Raw genomic sequence first — 21412 nt, forward strand, 5'->3', positions numbered from 1 at the left:
AATCTAAATGTTCTGGACTCAGAGCTACACAACTCTAGTGATTTCTCATGAAAACTAGGCTAAATCTAGCCAGGGCATCAACAGCATGTAATAATTCTAAAGCTCAGTATTTTAGCAGGTAGGTCTTAATTTTAACTCTCAGAACTTTTGTATAAAGGCATTATCTCCTTTTTGACAAATTTCTCCTCTCTTCTCTCTTGCCCCAACAACCCAGCATTATTCTCTACACAGGATTGCTTCAAAACCCCTCAGAACACTCTAAGACACCCCCAAACACCTGCCACTTTCAAAAAAAACCCCATCCCCACCCCCCCCCAAAAAAAGAAAATCACACAGAACTAACTCCACCCAATCATCTTATGAAGCTTGTGATCAAATTCTAATTCCAATCCCAGGTCTGATAGGAGAAATCCACATTTTCTCATTTTATCTGTTGGCCTCTCAGACCAACTAATAGGACCTCTTAAAGCTATCTTTTAAACTCCGTACATTTCGTATCATGTCACTACCAGCTGTCTAAACATAGCCTTGCGCATTCGTTTCTGAAATACATGGGCATATATACATAACATGAAACGTAGCTCTCAGTCTTTATTAGACTTCAGAAATACAAGACACGTAATTCTTATTATTTCAGAGAATACTCGCTTTTACTCTTAAGGCCTTTTCTAGTATCCTGCACTACTTCTTTGAGAAAAAGATGTTCTTCTCTTTTTTCAGTCTCCTTGGACTAGGGTCACTTACTAATGTGCAGCCTTGATAGTCTCTATGTTTCTTGTGGGCAGCAGCAGTCTCCAGGGGGCACCAGACACCCAGAAATACTGACATATGGCTTCATGTGCACTCCCTGCAGGGATCCTGCTTCTCCTTTTTCTTAACACTCATCAGCTTTTCAAGTCACAGCAAATCCATATGGACAAACAGCTGAAGAACACGAGATGATGCAAGTACTTTACACTAACCAGCAGCGATCAGAACGGAGCTTTGGTCTTTAGCCTGCAGCAATTGTGAAAGCGTGCCCAGTTGGGCTGACACCCCTGGCCTCCAAGCGACTGACGCCCAAGTCACCTCAGAGCCACAAACAGCAGACACGGCCCTGCCACCAGCCTGCACGCCGCTCAGCCACAAGGCATCTCACAAGCCTGACCATAGCAGCAGCCTATCACGCACGCAGGCACAAGGCACTTCCCAACCACCACCACCACCAGTGGCCACAGCATTGGCCTGTCACGCACGCACGCACAAGACACCGCACAGCCACCACCAGCAGCCTGTGCAACAGCGCTCGCCTCAGAGGCACTCCGGCACTACGCAATCAAGAGATGCAAACAGCAACAACATCACCCCACTGGCCCAGCAGCCGCTGCTTCTCAGCTCACCGCACAACCACTAGCACCTGACGCGGGCCTGCCACTGGCCTGCAAAGCAAACAGCCCAAACTCAGCGCACGCTCCCAAACATCACACAACAGCCTCACGCTGGCCTCTTACGCCCTCACGCAGCAGCAACCTCACGGCTCCGGACAGCAGGCAGCATCCGAGCATTGCAGTGTCATGCACTGAGGCTGTTAGAGAAATACTGTGAGAAAAACCTTGCAAATAGTTAACAAGACTCAAGGACAAGGGGGAGAGAAAAACAGTACTGCAAAGGATAACCAGCTCCGGCTAAAGAACCTTGATGAAACCACAGCGCTTTGAAGATTGCGAGGGGTAGGTAAGACAAAAACAGCAGAATAACCCAGAAGTGACCTTGGGTTCATTAAGGCTTATTAACATATTAAATTTCACACCCCTAAATGAATAATGAGATGGAAATGACATGATAATGATGTTACCGCCTCTTCTTCGCTTCCTATGCTAATTAACAAGAATGTGAAAGCGCAAGCGCAGACCGATTACCTGAGGTAATGAAATCGTAACCAATAGAAAGATTTGTATAAAATACTCCCTGAGAAGTGTGTATAAATCAAGAATGAGAGGGGGAGAAGGTGTGCTAGCTTTGTGGATTTACCACCTAGCACCCATCTCTGCGCAGAAATGAAATAAAGAAATATCTCGACCCTGTGTGCCTATTGGTTGCTTGCACAACGGGTAACAGAACCCACATTTTGGGACAACAGTTTGGCGACCCAGATGGGACTTGCCAGAAGGCCTTGCCCGGATCATCTTGCCATTCCCGACAGTGGACTGGATCAGATCGAGCTCCAGCGCGCACCGACCTGTTGATCGGGGAGTCCTCCGACCTCCCTCCGAAGTCGGGACGACAAGAGACTCAAAGGTGCAACGCCAACCAGAGATATTTGTGCCAGGGTGAAAGGGGGGTGAACCTTTGGATTGGTGAGTATAAAATTTACTTCTGCGGAATATTATGTTGAATTAAGTAGCACGTAGACGCTTGGCAAGGGTTGCCTTAAATTGACCAGAGGGGTCAGAGCTGAGTGCGCACAAAGGTACGGGAAAAAAAGTATTTCTAGGTAATAAGGTTGGTATTTCTAGGTAATTGACATGGGATCAAGCCAATCCATGATTCCTCCCTGTAGCCCTTTGGGTTGTATTTTGAAACACTGGAATATTTTTGGAGGAGATCGGATGACAAAAAAAAGAATGAAAAGATGTTGTCATCAATGGTGGCCAATGTATAAGTTGGAATGTGATGAGCAATGGCCAAAAAATGGGACCTTGAACCGTAATACTATATTACAGTTACTGCTGTTTTGTTGCCGGAAGGGGAGGTGGGATGAAATACCCTATGTGGAGGCTTTTGTGTCACTATATAAGGAACCAGAAATTCAAAGGGAATGCGAACTTACAAGTAAAGAGGAATCTGTAATGGTTGCAGTAGGAAAGAAGGAAAAGAGCGGGTATTGTGCTAACAGAAAAACTGTGAATGGAGAGAAGCAGGAGGATGTACAACTACTGACAGTGCCCCCCTCTTGTGGAAACGATTCCACGCCAGTTGAAGCATCGGCCCCCCCACTAGAAAGTAAAGAGTCCAGCCCTGTTTCTGGCCGAACTAGGAGACAGAAACAACCTGTTATACAGGCTCCTTTGAGACAAGCAGTGGGACCAGAAGGGCTGCCAGTATTTGTACGTGTTCCTTTTACAACCTCAGATTTACTAAACTGGGAGCAGTCTGTTGGATCATATAGGGAAAATCCTGAGAAGCTGCATCAACTTTTGGAGACTATTACGATAACTCATAATCCTAACTGGGGAGATGTGCAGGCGCTGTTGAATACTTTCCTGACAGGAGAAGAAAGGAGGCTGGTAATTGATAAGGCAAAAGAAGAGGGTGAGAGAAGGGACAGAAAGGGGGATCCTGAGGTCTGTTTACCCACCAGAAAGGATCCAGAGTGGGATCCAAATAGGAGCGGGGGTAGGGAGCTATTGAGGCAGTATCAACAGCTAATTTTATACGGGGTTCGGTACGGGGTTCCGAAACCAAAGAATGTATCAAAATTGTATGAAGTAAAGCAAGGGCCTGAAGAAAATCCCTCGGCCTTTTATGAAAGATTATGCGAAACAGCCAGAAAATGGACAGGCCTGGATCCAAATGAGGAAGCGAATCAAAGACTGTTTAATACGCTATTCATTGGCCAGTCAGCTCAGGATATTAGAAAGAAGCTACAGAAGGTAGATGGAGCTGGGGGAATGCCTATTTCACAGCTGATAGAAATAGCATATAAGGTATAGACTAATTGAGATGAAAAGAGAACAAGAGAAACACAAAACCAAATGAAACTACAGGCTCCTATCCTGGCAGCTGTCCAGAGGAATGAATTCCAAGGCAGGGGCAGGGGAAGCAGAAGAGGTGACAGAGGAGGAAGAGGTGGAAGGGGAGGGAGGCCAGGAGGAGGCCTCCCTAGACCCGCTTTGGGTCCAAATCAATGTGCAATTTGTAGACAGGAAGGGCACTGGAAAGATGAATGTCCAAATCGAAGAAGGATAACAAAGCTACAGAGCCCAGCAAACACCGACCTAATTATGTTAGAGGAGTCAGATATGGAATGAAGGGGACGGGGGGAGAAAATTAGAATTTCCTCAGCTGATCCCCAGGTTCCAGTAAAGCTGGGGAATGAAACTATAGATTTTTATTAGATAGTGGAGCCACTCATTCAGTGATAACTAGTTGTAAAGGACCCTTAAGTAAGATTACTACCAAGGAGTACTAGTATCCATCCAACCGTGCCAAACCCATATACTCTTTTAGCCTCAGTGCCTGAGACTAACAATTGTTTCACAGTGCTAGATTTAAAAGATGCTTTTTTCTGTATTCCCATAGAAGAACAAAGCCAGACAATTTTCGCCTTTGAATGGGAAAGTCCCACTACGAGGAGGAAGGAGCAGTTATGCTGGACGGTTCTTCCTCAAGGATTCAAGAACAGTCCTACTCTGTTTGGTGAGATCTTGCCAAAGAACTAGCCCAATGGCAGGAAGGTAACAAAGATGTCACTCTTTTACAGTATGTGGATGACATTTTGATTGGAGCGGATTCAGAGCAAATATGTTTAGAGGTGAGAGTGAGTCTGTTACATTTTTGGGGACTTGCCGGGTATCGTGTTTCAAAGAAAAAGGCTCAGATTGCGAAGAAGGAAGACCAATATCTTGGTTTTAAAATATCAAAAGGACAACGTGCACTAGGAGCGGAAAGCAAAGAGGCTATATGCCGAATTGCAGTACCCCCCACAAAAAGACAGCTGAGGGGATTCTTGGGAATGGCAGGATTTTGCCGTATATGGATCCCTAATTTTGGGCTGATAACCAAACCTTTATATGCAGCCCTAAAGGGTCCAGGAGAATGGTTAGAGGGGACCCCAGAATGCCATGCTAGTTTCGATGAAATAAAATTGATGGAAGCTCCAGCACTGGGACTCCCAGATATGGCTAAACCCTTTCAATTGTATGTACATGAGCGACAGCAGGTGGCCTCAGGAATAATGACTCAAATGCTTGGGAGCTGGAAAAGACCAGTGGCATATTTTTCTAAACAATTAGACGAAGTAAGTGAAGGATGGCCGGCCTGCCTCCGGGCTATAGCAGCCACCGTCTTATTAATACAAGAGGCCCACAAATTGACTCTGGGACAGCCCTTAACTGTTTTTGTACCACATGCAGTATCAGCAATTTTAAATGAAAAGGGGCATCATTGGATTTCCCCGAGCAGACTGGTAAAATACCATGCTGTCTTATTGGAACAAGGAGATATTACCTTAAAGGTGGTACCGACCTTCAACCCTGCTACTCTGCTACCTGGTGAAGAGCAAAAAGAGTTCCAGCATGACTGTTTGGCCACTATAGAGCGTGTATACTCTAGCCAGCCTGATTTAAAGGATGAACCTTTGCAGAACCCAGACGTGGAACTACATACAGATGGTAGCAGCTTTGTACAGAATGGAGAGAGAAAGGCTGGATATGCAGTGGTGACTCAATGGAAAGAAGTAGAAGCTAAACCATTGCCACAAAACACCTCAGCACAAAAGGCTGAAATCATTGCCCTTATCCAAGCCCTTGAAATCGGAAAGGGCCAAAGAGTAAATATATATACTGACTCAAAGTATGCTTTTGGAGTAGTTCACGCTCATGGAGCGATTTGGAAAGAACGAGAGCATAAAGTATGGACAAGAGATATTAAGATTGTTACAAGCAATAATGGAACCCAAAGAAGTAGCTATAATGCACTGCAAAGCCCACCAGACGGGAAATAGTGAAGTGGCACAAGGAAACAGGAAAGCAGATGCGGCAGCCAAAAAGGCAGCACTAGCAGGACAGGTGATTGGGACTTTATTACCCAGTAGAAAAATACAAATGAGACCTCCTGAATATTCAGACAAAGAAAATCAATTGGCAGAAAGTCTAAAATGTGCAAAAAATGCTGAAGGGTGGTGGGTCACCCCAAATGGACAAGTTTTAACTACAGCCAAAATGATGGAAGTGCTCCTCAAGAGACTGCATGAAGAAACTCACATGGGAGCAGATGCTACGATAAGCAGCGTAAAAAGATATGCTGTGGGATCAAAGATGCTATCAAATGCTGACCTTATTGTAAAAAGATGCCCCACCTGTTGTGCAAATAACCCCAAAATTCAGAAGAAACCACCTATGGGAGAACTAAGAAGAGGATTAACCCCAGGGCAACACTGGTAGATAGATTTCTCTGAATTGCCTAAATGTGGTCGGTTTCAAGATTTACTTGTTCTGGTAGATACGTTTTCTGGTTGGCCAGAAGCCTTCCCATGCTCCACCAATTGTGCAAAAGAAGTAATTAAAATTTTACTAAAAGAGATAATTCCTCGATTTGGGATTCCTGAAGGTATATCCTCAGATAATAGACCTCCTTTTATTTCAGAGGTGGTTCAAGGAACATCCAAATTTTTACAGATGAAACGGGAATTACACACTCCATGGAGACCCCAGTCTAGCGGTAAGGTAGAAAGAATGAACCAAACACTTAAAAGACATATTTCAAAACTGTGTCAGGAAAACCATCTTAAATGGGTAGACGTATATAGATGTATATATGTATATCGAATGGCATTGATGAGACTAAGAATAACCCCAAGAATAAAAGAGGGAATAAGCCCTTTTGAAATACTTTACGGGAAACCTTACCCAATTAATGAAATAGGGGAACGAAGTGATCAAATGCATGTAAGAGGGGAAGAAATGTTGAGAGAGTATTTATTGTCTTTGTCTCGGGTACTAACATCTTTACATAGGTACCTTAATCAACGTACCCCCCTTCCATTGGATTCCCCTGTGCATGACTTCAAGCCTGGGGATCTGGTTTATATTCGGTCATGGAAAGAAGAACCACTAAGAGAAAAGTGGAAAGGACCTTACCTGCTGCTTCTGACAACTCATACTGCAGTAAAGGTGGAGGGAATAAGTTCCTAGACCCACTATTCCCGAATACAGAAGGCACCTTTGAATGACTCGTGGACTGCCACACCCACAAGATAGCTCTCAAGATAAGAATACAGAAGTTACAAAAGTGATGAATTGCACTTGGAAAATTGAACTCTTTTACATGGAAATAGAGTGCTCTTAGTGTTATTAGGTGTTATTTTGCATTCTGATAGCATTGTTAATAATAGATAGAGCTGATTTATAAGAATATTGATTTGTTTAATTTAATTTGCTTGCTATAGAGTTAAGATGGAAAACGAGGATATTGTTAATTTTGTTATGCATGCTCATTGGTACAACTAACCTGATTTTGTAGCTTATACAGGCCTTCAGAAAAAGTGACTCAGATTACTGCTTGCTTCTCTATTCCCCAAATCTCCCGGATTACTAATGCCATGGGAAATACTTAGAATTAACTTAACATCCATGTAAAAATAATTGAAGTTGTTTAAATGAGACTTGCTAGATAAGTGATATTAACAAGTCTCAAAGGGGGGAATTGTTAGAGAAATACTGTGAGAAAAACCTTGCAAATAGTTAACAAGACTCAAGGACAAGGGGGAGAGAAAAACAGTACTGCAAAGGATAACCAGCTCCGGCTAAAGAACCTTGATGAAACCACAGCGCTTTGAAGATTGCGAGGGGTAGGTAAGACAAAAACAGCAGAATAACCCAGAAGTGACCTTAGGTTCATTAAGGCTTATTAACATATTAAATTTCACACCCCTAAATGAATAATGAGATGTAAATGACATGATAATGATGTTACCGCCTCTTCTTCGCTTCCTATGCTAATTAACAAGAATGTGAAAGCGCAAGAGCAGACCGATTACCTGAGGTAATGAAACTGTAACCAATAGAAAGATTTGTATAAAATACTTCCTACCTACTTCCATCCTCCAAGCAACTCTAGCTCTTTGTCAACAGATATGCCAAGGTTGTGACTTAACTCCCTTAAAAGACACTCTCCACAGGGGAGCACTTCAGCAGAAAGCAAAAGCCACTGAGCTCTCCCATGCCCTTAAAATAAATAAATAAAAATCAGAGAGCTAACACTGATTTTGAAAGTTGGTCAAACTTAACAGATAAGATTTCTTAGCTTACGTGTTTAGCTCCTGTTCTAATGCTCTTAATGGGGTGTCAGTCCCACCAGCTTACCTGCCTGCATGCATAATCACACTGGTCACACTTGAAGCACTTCTCATTCTTGTGAGACTTTTGATGCTGTTTGAGGGCATATCGCTCATGAAACACAGCATCACAGTATCGACATTTCTTGCCCTGCTCAGTGTAGGAATGCTGCTTTCGCAAATGGACACCTAGGAATGCAAGAACCAGAGCCTTTAATCACATCACGGCTATCCAAGGGTGAAAGAGCCTGGTATACAATCTCTCAGTGTCTTTCCCTCTGTATACTCTTGAGTTCAGGTGAGAAAAGTAAACTGTTAATCTGAGATTCTATCAAAAAATTAATAGGCTTATAATTAACAGCAATCAGCACAATTTCTTGACAGAACTGTCCAGTCAAAAGCTTAGTAAGGTTTTTTAAAGGATTCTAGATTTGGTTAATATCAGCAATCTGTGCTGATACACTTGCATTTGATAAAGTGTTTGCTGATATACCACATAACTTACATTCAAAATTCACTATCTGCAAAATACAGCAGGATTCTTAGACTGTTAGTGTCTAGACTGTTTCAAAAATCCACCTCAAAAACATAGCAGCCAGATCACTGATGCCCAGGACTGCTTCGGACAATCTGTAAGGATTCTCTCGGAAGACAGAGCAACATAAATTTTTGCTACTGAAGTTCATGCAACAGATGAAGTAAAGTCAAGGTAAAACAAAGCACTGTCCTCAAGACACTTAAGACCACTCTGAATTGCCTGAATACAGTCAGAAGCCAGGTAATACATTGGGAAACAGGATTTTTTGCAGGATTAGAAGTCAAAGTGACAGGACTAGAGGGTAACAGGGGTACCTACAGCTAACCCCTATCAGAGGTTTTAATCACTTTAAAATCCTCCAAATATGAGCATATTGCACCTGCACAAGGTAGCCTGCTGTAGCTTGAACAATCATTATGAAAAAAAATCTTCACAGCTATTCTGGTTTTTCCTGTTATAGATCAGTACTTGTTTGCTTCGTAGACACTTGGTGTCATCGTCTCAACGTGTCCTTCATTGTAGCACTTTACATCTGTTTGTTATGAAGGAGAACCTACCTTCCCGTTATTTGGTTGATATTTTGCTTATAGACAGAATTATGCCAAATCTCAGCCTTTTCTTCACTGAGAAAGATTATCTTCAATTGCTCTGGGAGTAGTACTATTTTTCACCTTCTTGTATATCATAAAAGAGAGCTTGCCTGCTAGAATCATGGGGAACTGCTCACCAGGTCAACACTCTCCTACTGCAAAGACTCAGAGCTTTTGTGACAACTCAGTCTCTCCTATTCTGTCTGTGGCACACAGCTCCACTTTCTGAAAAATGAAATCGTTTAGGCCAATTCAAGCCTTTCAGCTTGATGAAGACATATCTGGGTGATAATTAATGGCCTCCAATACATAGGAGGTCACGCCAAATGACCTTCCGATTTCTCGGACCTTAAGTCGTACAGTTAAAATATTAGTCTAAGTTCAATAAATGCCTCGCACCTATGGACATGAAAATAACTTGCCTTGGATGCTTGAAAAACATGCTGCATTTTTAAATAGTGAAAAGCAATTGAAAGTGCTGTTCCCATAGCATGCAGCAGTTACTGTAAGCTGAAAGGCTAAAAGTATGTATTACCAGCCACACTTCTAAGCCTGTGCTTCATTTTGTGCAGTTACTGGATTTGCTAGGTTAAAGCGGGGGGAAGACAGCTGATGGGTTACATGAACTCGAATTTTGGGAAGGCATGTTTTGTGTAGCCTTCTGCAGTAACTTCGCTAATGGCCACGTTGCCAAGATACATACCCAAGTCCCTCTTTCTTGCTATAACAGTATCACAGTGAGGACAGTGAAATTTGGCCACATTCTCCGTATGTTTCTGTAAAATGTGCTTCTTCATGGTACCACTCCGAGCGAAGCGAGCATGGCAGATGTAACACTCATATGGCTTCTCTCCTACAGTAACGGAAGGAAAAAAGGTAGCACAAGCACTTTTATTAACAAGAAACCTAATCAAAAAGCCCTAAAATAAAATAACTCCCCAGAAACCAGCAAACAGCTCAATGATGTTTCTTTCTCTAGAAGTTTTAGTTCCCGTAAATATCTTTCTACAACACAAAGACAAAACAAATTCACTCTTGAGCAAATGAGTTAATTATTAGTCCTTACAATGAGAAACACATTCAAGACCTACATGCAAGATGCTGGAACACTGTGAACATCAAATTTGAGATTTTCTTTTGAATGCTCATACGTACAAGCACAGTTCTGTCATTAAATTTTAGCAGCCTCATCAGTTTAGCACTCCAGCAGTGTTCCATGATAGAAAAAAAGTCCTATTTCTATCACAGAAAAGACTAAGGATCTTCACAAACTGCATCCAGACGCTGTTGCAATTACACTCAAGAATGAAACTAAAAATGGCTATAACCTTCAGTGGGAAGTAAAACATCAATAAAGAAGATATTGTTCATCTTCATACTGAAAAAGGGCCTGTATTCTGTCACCTCACAGTGAAGGCAAAAAATCAGAATCCTCCAGCACATTTCTCAGTGCAATTACTAGTGTCAGTTTATGAATTTATTAATGTTGATAAACAGTGCATTCTCTTCAGCTACAGACTTCATGATAATTTTACATTAAACTTGAATACTTCATTTTGCTGACTCCGAGCATGAGCACCATTATGCACTGTCCCAGCACTCACACACCAGCACACAGACAGCGTGCTAAAAGCAGGACATCAGTACCAGAGTGGGTCCTCATGTGCCCCTTCAGCGTGTAAGTATCCCTGCTGGCATAGCTGCACAAGCTGCACTGGAACGGACGCTCTCCAGTGTGAGAGCGAATGTGGCATTTCAATTTGCTAACCTGAAAGCCAAGAGCAAGACTGGAGTTAGTAAGCATGAATAGGTTTCCAAAGTAAAAGAAATCAGTCAAAAATTTTGTTGTAGTAACGTTTTGTTTCAGTAGCAAGGTTAAAAATGATACAACCAACCAACCAACCAGTTTCAGTGCCAGTCTTGCACTGCCATGTAACCACTCATACTCCCTTTCCCACTCTGTTCCACCTCTCAGCTTTATTCCCAGTCTTGCTCCTACATTCAAAGCTCCTACATTCTCCTGCGCTCACCTTACTGGCATCAACCATCTCAACGTCAGAGGATAAGCTAAAATTTGAAAGCATCCTGGACAGACACAGAGAAAAAGCGTTCCAGGAAAGCATGCACCCAGGAACACTGCAGATGTTCTTCCACAGGGTGCCTCCCGGGATACCCTCCAGTTACTTTCAGGAAGAAGATAAATCAGTAACTCAATAAAAAAGCCCTAGCTCTGCAATCAAGGTGACTTAATCCCGTTACGCTCCTGCCGTTATCTAGGAGGCGTGAACATAGCTTAAGAATTAGCAGACATGAACGGAAAGCATTTTCTGCTTCAGTAAGAGCAAGCTGCACCAAATGCTGTCTATAAAACCCTGCAACCAGCTCACATAGGACCAACTTGCTTATTCTTTCCTAATTCATGCACTGCAACACAATGCATTCAGCACTTCAAACCTCAGGGCCTGGAATTACAACACCGCAGTCACAGCTCAAAGTTTTGTTTGGTTTTTTATTAAATAAATAGATAAAACTTAAAAGACCCACAAAAACCCCAGCATTCCCCCCCCCCAAAAAAAAACCCAAAACATAAACACACAAACTGAAACACACACCCAGAAAACTCAATAAATAAATAAAGAAGATTAAGAACCCAATTCAACATCTCCACTGTAACCTTCCTCCACTGCACAGATCACTTTTTAAAAATTTTGTTCGTGACCTTGCTCAGATTTCCTATCCCCATCTTGCAATGTAGTTTTTATTACATTTTAAAAGCTGTCCTGCAGCACAAGCAGCAGTGCTGCTTAGGGCACAGGGTAGAACATTCAAGTAAGCTTTATTTCCTCAAGCAAATTAGATAACCTCTTAGAATTAGCAAAGCTGTTTTTCACTAATTTGGGAAAGCGCCATTCATTTTGGCAACAGTCACTTTATCAGCAGATATGTAAGATGCAAAGTGCACATTTTAAAATTGGAGAGCATCTCTAGTCTTAAAGTGCATTCTACTCAGCAGATACCTGCCTCCTTCAACTCCTTTACTCATCTTAAAGGACTGCTCTTTTTAAAAACAATGAAAACTACAGTCTCCAAAGAGGAAATGGAAATGACCTAGGGTTTCGGTGCACAAATATCCTCAAATAGGTTTCCCATCAACTGCGGAAACCCTATCACTTGCGTCCAAAAAACCAGACCTAATTCATTCAGAAAGCAGCTGTGCAGACGACCTCACAGTGCTAGTGGTCAAGCTGACCATGAGCCACCAATGTGCCCTGGTGGCCAGGAAGGCCAATGGTCTCCTGGGGTGCCTTAGGAGGAGTGTTGCCAGCAGGTCAAGGGAGGTGAACCTGCCCCTCCACTCAGCCCTGGTGAGGACTCATCTTGAGTACTGTGTCCAGTTCTGGGCTCCCCAGTACAAGAGAGACACGGAGCTACTGGAGAGAGACCAGCGTAGGGCTACGAGGATGATCAGAGGGCTGCAGCATCTGCTCTCTGAGGAACGGCTGTGAGAACTGGGCCTGTTTAGCCTGGAGAAGAGAAGCTTGAGGGGGGATCTTATCAGTGTGTATAAGTACCTGAAGGGAAGGCATCAAGAGGATGGGGACAAACTCTTCTCAGTTGTCCCACACAACAGCACAAGAGGCAATGGGGCAAAAACTGAACCGCAGGAAGTTCCGCCTGAACGTGAGGAGGAATTTCTTCACTGTGAGAGTGACAGAGCAGTGGAAGAGGTTACCAAGAGACGTTGTGGAGTCTCCTTCTCTGGAGATATTCAAAGCCCTCCCGGATGCAATCCTGTCTAACATGCTCTAGGTGACCCTGCTTGAGCAGGGGGGTTGGACTAGATGATCTCCAGAGGTCCCTTCCAACCTTACTGATTCTGTAATTCATAACCCATTTACTCAGAGGCTTTTCAAAAATGGTCAAGGAGGAAAGTTTGTAACAGATGATGAGTAAGTCTTGAAGCATACAAGCATGTACTTGGCACTGTGACAATTAACATACCTCCACACTAGCATAATCACACATTGAACATTTGAACGGTTTCTCGTGGGTGTGTTTGTAGCGGCGATGCCGAACCAACTCTCCATTGGTCACAAAGGCCATGTCGCAATCCGGGCACTTGTGAGGGCGAGTACCTAATCATTTGCAGGAAAGCAGGAAGATGGGGACATTCAGATTTAGTGGCAAAAAATATGACACAGCTTCTCCCTCTCCACCCCCCCACCATGAATCAGCAATGTTCCTTTTGTTCTGAAAGATTAGATTACAGCAGCAAATGGCATGCAGGCGTCATAGCCTTTGTATAAGCAGCCAATGGACGGAAGATACTGCTAGAGAGAGTACATCCCTTCAATGAGGGAAACAAACTCCCTTATTTTCTTATCACTTGGCTATTTGCAAATTTCAAACCATTCAGTTAGATAATGCAGAGGTATGAAAAGAAAGCTAAGAACATGAATTACACTTTTTTGGCAGAAGGGTCAAAAGAACATTGTTTAAATTTGATGACAGTTACGAAATTACTCCTATATTAAGTTTTATAACAGAAACTTAAGTGAGGAACAACGGAAACATGCTTTCATTCCTACATGTTTTACTGGTCCAGTTTATAACCTATTCCCTGTTTTGTTTTTCTCCTCCATCTGCCTTCTGTTTAGCTCCAGCCTCACCTTATTTTTCCATAGGAAGCAATGGCAGCACAAACCTCAGAATGCAGCAAACTGAGGGCCCTAATAACACCCAAGACAAACAGAATGTTTTCTACAGCTTTAAGTAACTTCAGATCAATCCCAGAGTTAGTTTTTGTATCTATGTACGAATGAGCTTTGCACCTAACATGGTCAGGTGAAAAATTGCTCTCACAGGGGAAGAAAAAAAATAATAAAGAAAGAGAGCAGCATTGCATAGTTTCTTCCTTTCCAGCTTGTCCCATAGAGGAAACCTGACAGATTCAGATAGACTCAACCTGCCTATAGAATAAAGACAGAGTAGATTCTATTAGAAAAATGTACACAAAGGTCTGAGTACCTGTGTGAGTGTTGAGGTGCTTCCTCAGTAACGTGACTGTCCGAAAAGCCCTGCCACAGAGATGGCACTCATGTGGTCGTTCATCAGTGTGGCTTTTCATATGGCGGTCCAAGTTAGAACGACGTGGACAAGTGTAACTGCACAGCTCGCACTGGAATGTCTTCTTTACACCTAGCCATGAAGGAAGTCACTTTTATTTTTGGCAGTACCATGGTCCACTGTATTACATTAGAGGTCAGCAGGGAAAAAGAAAAATTCCTGGAGGTTAAACTACTACAAGAAACCCATTCCTTTTTAAATCATTAAATACAACTGCATTTCCTGTTAGGAATACAGGCAGTGATTAGCTTGTCTGGAATTTTCATTAGTATGCCAGCAATTAATGTTCTTGCTCCACTCCACTCTAGAAAGGGTTTCTTAATTTACAGTTTTAAGTTTCTGGAAAGGAAACATACACATTGCTGGATTTTGTGCTATTCACTCTACCCAATACTTAGCTAGGAACTCCGCCCCCCAAAAACTAATTATACCACTGGTTCCTGACGTAAAACTTTATTGTGCACAATAATCTCCTGAATACGCATTACAGCAAAAAGCAGAGCCTTTTCAACTGTAGTGATATGGGAATACTAATACCACAGCATCACACAAGGCAAATGAGCTCCTTCGCAAGCCTATAGTCAGGAGAGAGCAGGTTTGCCCAGAAAACAGAGCTGAGAGCTCTTATACAAAACGGTAAGTGACACTGAGCGTGCCTGCTTTACTCCCATTTGCATCTACTCAATCACTTCAACTGTATTGCAAGGTGCAGTCACAACCAGTGCAGTTTAGAAATCCGCTTACAAACCCACCTTTCTTTTTGATTTTTGTTGGTTTAGGTGGCTTCATGTTACCCACTACTTTTTCTGCATTGACCTCAGACAACAAACCCTCCTGTTGCTCCTCTTCAACGTCATACACAGAGACATCCACATCTTTGCCTTCCTCAGTGTAGCGCAGCTTACTCTTTTTGTTTTTCTTTGTTTTTTTGGCTGGTGGCCGATAGTCTGGATCTTTTTGCCAATTAGGATCTTCTTGGGGCTGAAGTTCACCTTGTTCCAGCGTCTCCACCTCACCATTTGCACCCGCTTTCACTACCTGGAAGACTTCTGGTAAAGGGAGAGTGTGACAGATCATGGGCTCTCCCTCTTGCAGGCCTCCTTCGGAAACCTCATCTTCATATGCTCCCTGAAGTTCTTCCACAGAAGTGGTGGCAAGTGCTTCAAGTACCAGTACTTCAAGCTCACTAAGATTTATAGGCTGCTCTTCCATATTAACAACCTGAGGTGTTCTGATCTGTGTGTCATCCACTGTAGCCTCCGTTTCCTGAGGCACTGCACCTTCCATTACTTCAGTCTTCATTTGAAGAAGTGTTGGATCCAACTGTTCCATCATAACCATCTGCACACCACTGTTGACATCCTGAATTACTTCACCCCCATCTGCTTGGTTTGGTGGTGTATGACAAGCATCGTCCTCCTGCCCAGCTTCACGGCGTCTTTCATAGGTTTTTCTCTCTTTTCCCTTAATAAAAGTTTCTGAATCTTCCACAACAGCTTCAACTGCCTCACCTTCCATTTCACCTTCTTGCTGTTAAACAAATAAACAAAAAAAAAAGCAGAAGAGAGAATATTGCACATCATCTAATGTAATAATGTGCCATAATAATGGCACACACCCCACAGAGGGACAAGTGGCCTAACCGAAAACCATCAGCTCAACAGCAACAGCATTCTGCAGCCAGTTTTAAGAAAACAAATCCAAAACTGTAAGCATTAGTCTCTGCTAGCGTATTGTCGCTGTAAATCAAGGTGATCACAGAATCCTGCCTGGAGTGAAACAGCCGCTGTACCAGTTTCATGGAAAGGAAGGAAAGCAAGGAAGAGAGATTAAGGGATATGTATGTTTCTCAAGGACTGCAAATCGCTAAGGCAAGTGATACAGCACGATTACTCCTTATTACCAATCTATGTAAAATAAGTAAGCTGAATATCAGAAGCAGTCCTGTGCTATAATCACATTATTTTTATGTCATTAGAAATCTTACCTGTAAAAAAGCTGACTCCGTAAAGCACAATATAAATCTGGACCCCCCCCCCAAAAAAAAACAACCTCCCCCAACAACTGCACTCAAACAAAAAAACCCTTAGTCTGAGAATAGTGATCTTTCCCCCCCTAAGAAAAAGCTTTGAGAATGCAAAGCAAGAATTTAAGTCTTCAAAGTTACTCTAAATTAAGTTCATATTTCATGTAAAACTCCAGCTCCAAACAACTATTTCCTCTATGTTTAGACTTCTCTGAACAACACTTGATTGGCATCTTCTCTTAAAAAAAAAAAAAAAAAAAAAAAAGAGAGAAAAAGAAAAAAAATGAAGAAAAAGAAGAAAAAAGAAAGAAAAAAAAACAAGGATAAGTAAATTTCTTGGGAGTATCCTGAGCTTCATTCCTGTTTCCATTTATGGGCACTGCCTTGCCTCAGAAGGCAGAACACAGGATGAACTTGAGCACAGTGCCCTCTGTGGGTCGAAGGAGCCCCAGGATGCAGACAAGGCTCAGTTAAAATTTTATTTCAATCTAAATGTTCTGGACTCAGAGCTACACAACTCTAGTGATTTCTCATGAAAACTAGGCTAAATCTAGCCAGGGCATCAACAGCATGTAATAATTCTAAAGCTCAGTATTTTAGCAGGTAGGTCTTAATTTTAACTCTCAGAACTTTTGTATAAAGGCATTATCTCCTTTTTGACAAATTTCTCCTCTCTTCTCTCTTGCCCCAACAACCCAGCATTATTCTCTACACAGGATTGTTTCAAAACCCCTCAGAACACTCTAAGACACCCCCAAACACCTGCCACTTTCAAAAAAACCCCATCCCCACCCCCCCAAAAAAAAGAAAATCACACAGAACTAACTCCACCCAATCATCTTATGAAGCTTGTGATCAAATTCTAATTCCAATCCCAGGTCTGATAGGAGAAATCCACATTTTCTCATTTTATCTGTTGGCCTCTCAGACCAACTAATAGGACCTCTTAAAGCTATCTTTTAAACTCCGTACATTTCGTATCATGTCACTACCAGCTGTCTAAACATAGCCTTGCGCATTCGTTTCTGAAATACATGGGCATATATACATAACATGAAACGTAGCTCTCAGTCTTTATTAGACTTCAGAAATACAAGACACGTAATTCTTATTATTTCAGAGAATACTCGCTTTTACTCTTAAGGCCTTTTCTAGTATCCTGCACTACTTCTTTGAGAAAAAGATGTTCTTCTCTTTTTTCAGTCTCCTTGGACTAGGGTCACTTACTAATGTGCAGCCTTGATAGTCTCTATGTTTCTTGTGGGCAGCAGCAGTCTCCAGGGGGCACCAGACACCCAGAAATACTGACATATGGCTTCATGTGCACTCCCTGCAGGGATCCTGCTTCTCCTTTTTCTTAACACTCATCAGCTTTTCAAGTCACAGCAAATCCATATGGACAAACAGCTGAAGAACACGAGATGATGCAAGTACTTTACACTAACCAGCAGCGATCAGAACGGAGCTTTGGTCTTTAGCCTGCAGCAATTGTGAAAGCGTGCCCAGTTGGGCTGACACCCCTGGCCTCCAAGCGACTGACGCCCAAGTCACCTCAGAGCCACAAACAGCAGACACGGCCCTGCCACCAGCCTGCACGCCGCTCAGCCACAAGGCATCTCACAAGCCTGACCATAGCAGCAGCCTATCACGCACGCAGGCACAAGGCACTTCCCAACCACCACCACCACCAGTGGCCACAGCATTGGCCTGTCACGCACGCACGCACAAGACACCGCACAGCCACCACCAGCAGCCTGTGCAACAGCGCTTGCCTCAGAGGCACTCCGGCACTACGCAATCAAGAGATGCAAACAGCAACAACATCACCCCACTGGCCCAGCAGCCGCTGCTTCTCAGCTCACCGCACAACCACTAGCACCTGACGCGGGCCTGCCACTGGCCTGCAAAGCAAACAGCCCAAACTCAGCGCACGCTCCCAAACATCACACAACAGCCTCACGCTGGCCTCTTACGCCCTCACGCAGCAGCAACCTCACGGCTCCGGACAGCAGGCAGCATCCGAGCATTGCAGTGTCATGCACTGAGGCTGTTAGAGAAATACTGTGAGAAAAACCTTGCAAATAGTTAACAAGACTCAAGGACAAGGGGGAGAGAAAAACAGTACTGCAAAGGATAACCAGCTCCGGCTAAAGAACCTTGATGAAACCACAGCGCTTTGAAGATTGCGAGGGGTAGGTAAGACAAAAACAGCAGAATAACCCAGAAGTGACCTTGGGTTCATTAAGGCTTATTAACATATTAAATTTCACACCCCTAAATGAATAATGAGATGGAAATGACATGATAATGATGTTACCGCCTCTTCTTCGCTTCCTATGCTAATTAACAAGAATGTGAAAGCGCAAGCGCAGACCGATTACCTGAGGTAATGAAATCGTAACCAATAGAAAGATTTGTATAAAATACTCCCTGAGAAGTGTGTATAAATCAAGAATGAGAGGGGGAGAAGGTGTGCTAGCTTTGTGGATTTACCACCTAGCACCCATCTCTGCGCAGAAATGAAATAAAGAAATATCTCGACCCTGTGTGCCTATTGGTTGCTTGCACAACGGGTAACAGAACCCACATTTTGGGACAACAGTTTGGCGACCCAGATGGGACTTGCCAGAAGGCCTTGCCCGGATCATCTTGCCATTCCCGACAGTGGACTGGATCAGATCGAGCTCCAGCGCGCACCGACCTGTTGATCGGGGAGTCCTCCGACCTCCCTCCGAAGTCGGGACGACAAGAGACTCAAAGGTGCAACGCCAACCAGAGATATTTGTGCCAGGGTGAAAGGGGGGTGAACCTTTGGATTGGTGAGTATAAAATTTACTTCTGCGGAATATTATGTTGAATTAAGTAGCACGTAGACGCTTGGCAAGGGTTGCCTTAAATTGACCAGAGGGGTCAGAGCTGAGTGCGCACAAAGGTACGGGAAAAAAAGTATTTCTAGGTAATAAGGTTGGTATTTCTAGGTAATTGACATGGGATCAAGCCAATCCATGATTCCTCCCTGTAGCCCTTTGGGTTGTATTTTGAAACACTGGAATATTTTTGGAGGAGATCGGATGACAAAAAAAAGAATGAAAAGATGTTGTCATCAATGGTGGCCAATGTATAAGTTGGAATGTGATGAGCAATGGCCAAAAAATGGGACCTTGAACCGTAATACTATATTACAGTTACTGCTGTTTTGTTGCCGGAAGGGGAGGTGGGATGAAATACCCTATGTGGAGGCTTTTGTGTCACTATATAAGGAACCAGAAATTCAAAGGGAATGCGAACTTACAAGTAAAGAGGAATCTGTAATGGTTGCAGTAGGAAAGAAGGAAAAGAGCGGGTATTGTGCTAACAGAAAAACTGTGAATGGAGAGAAGCAGGAGGATGTACAACTACTGACAGTGCCCCCCTCTTGTGGAAACGATTCCACGCCAGTTGAAGCATCGGCCCCCCCACTAGAAAGTAAAGAGTCCAGCCCTGTTTCTGGCCGAACTAGGAGACAGAAACAACCTGTTATACAGGCTCCTTTGAGACAAGCAGTGGGACCAGAAGGGCTGCCAGTATTTGTACGTGTTCCTTTTACAACCTCAGATTTACTAAACTGGGAGCAGTCTGTTGGATCATATAGGGAAAATCCTGAGAAGCTGCATCAACTTTTGGAGACTATTACGATAACTCATAATCCTAACTGGGGAGATGTGCAGGCGCTGTTGAATACTTTCCTGACAGGAGAAGAAAGGAGGCTGGTAATTGATAAGGCAAAAGAAGAGGGTGAGAGAAGGGACAGAAAGGGGGGTTCCTGAGGTCTGTTTACCCACCAGAAAGGATCCAGAGTGGGATCCAAATAGGAGCGGGGGTAGGGAGCTATTGAGGCAGTATCAACAGCTAATTTTATACGGGGTTCGGTACGGGGTTCCGAAACCAAAGAATGTATCAAAATTGTATGAAGTAAAGCAAGGGCCTGAAGAAAATCCCTCGGCCTTTTATGAAAGATTATGCGAAACAGCCAGAAAATGGACAGGCCTGGATCCAAATGAGGAAGCGAATCAAAGACTGTTTAATACGCTATTCATTGGCCAGTCAGCTCAGGATATTAGAAAGAAGCTACAGAAGGTAGATGGAGCTGGGGGAATGCCTATTTCACAGCTGATAGAAATAGCATATAAGGTATAGACTAATTGAGATGAAAAGAGAACAAGAGAAACACAAAACCAAATGAAACTACAGGCTCCTATCCTGGCAGCTGTCCAGAGGAATGAATTCCAAGGCAGGGGCAGGGGAAGCAGAAGAGGTGACAGAGGAGGAAGAGGTGGAAGGGGAGGGAGGCCAGGAGGAGGCCTCCCTAGACCCGCTTTGGGTCCAAATCAATGTGCAATTTGTAGACAGGAAGGGCACTGGAAAGATGAATGTCCAAATCGAAGAAGGATAACAAAGCTACAGAGCCCAGCAAACACCGACCTAATTATGTTAGAGGAGTCAGATATGGAATGAAGGGGACGGGGGGAGAAAATTAGAATTTCCTCAGCTGATCCCCAGGTTCCAGTAAAGCTGGGGAATGAAACTATAGATTTTTATTAGATAGTGGAGCCACTCATTCAGTGATAACTAGTTGTAAAGGACCCTTAAGTAAGATTACTACCAAGGAGTACTAGTATCCATCCAACCGTGCCAAACCCATATACTCTTTTAGCCTCAGTGCCTGAGACTAACAATTGTTTCACAGTGCTAGATTTAAAAGATGCTTTTTTCTGTATTCCCATAGAAGAACAAAGCCAGACAATTTTCGCCTTTGAATGGGAAAGTCCCACTACGAGGAGGAAGGAGCAGTTATGCTGGACGGTTCTTCCTCAAGGATTCAAGAACAGTCCTACTCTGTTTGGTGAGATCTTGCCAAAGAACTAGCCCAATGGCAGGAAGGTAACAAAGATGTCACTCTTTTACAGTATGTGGATGACATTTTGATTGGAGCGGATTCAGAGCAAATATGTTTAGAGGTGAGAGTGAGTCTGTTACATTTTTGGGGACTTGCCGGGTATCGTGTTTCAAAGAAAAAGGCTCAGATTGCGAAGAAGGAAGACCAATATCTTGGTTTT

General features: G+C 43.2%; 1 protein-coding gene across 1 annotated transcript; it reads right to left on the bottom strand.

The window, feature by feature from the left end:
• Positions 1-5237: 5237 nt before the first annotated feature.
• On the bottom strand, positions 5238-15817 carry LOC134149685 (transcriptional repressor CTCF-like). Its single transcript, XM_062592908.1, has 7 exons — positions 15043-15817; positions 14192-14362; positions 13166-13299; positions 10811-10931; positions 9867-10016; positions 8064-8224; positions 5238-5249 (listed from the first exon to the last, which is right to left on the bottom strand). The coding sequence occupies exons 1-7, from the start codon at positions 15806-15808 to the stop codon at positions 5238-5240; spliced, it is 1515 nt and encodes a 504-aa protein (XP_062448892.1). The 5' UTR covers positions 15809-15817.
• Positions 15818-21412: the final 5595 nt, after the last annotated feature.

Source organism: Rhea pennata, chromosome 21, assembly GCF_028389875.1.
Source record: "Rhea pennata isolate bPtePen1 chromosome 21, bPtePen1.pri, whole genome shotgun sequence".
Lineage (NCBI taxonomy): Eukaryota > Metazoa > Chordata > Aves > Rheiformes > Rheidae > Rhea > Rhea pennata.

What these genes read in the sequence shown, in the direction of transcription:
- LOC134149685 (XM_062592908.1), bottom strand. Translation starts at nt 15,808, where the DNA reads ATGGAAGGTGAGGCAGTTGAAGCTGTTGTGGAAGATTCAGAAACTTTT. An exon ending in AACAAAAATCAAAAAGAAAG is followed by an intron (nt 14,363 to 15,042) that starts GTGGGTTTGTAA and finishes CTTCATGGCTAG; the next exon opens with GTGTAAAGAAGACATTCCAG. An exon ending in GCACCTCAACACTCACACAG is followed by an intron (nt 13,300 to 14,191) that starts GTACTCAGACCT and finishes GCAAATGATTAG; the next exon opens with GTACTCGCCCTCACAAGTGC.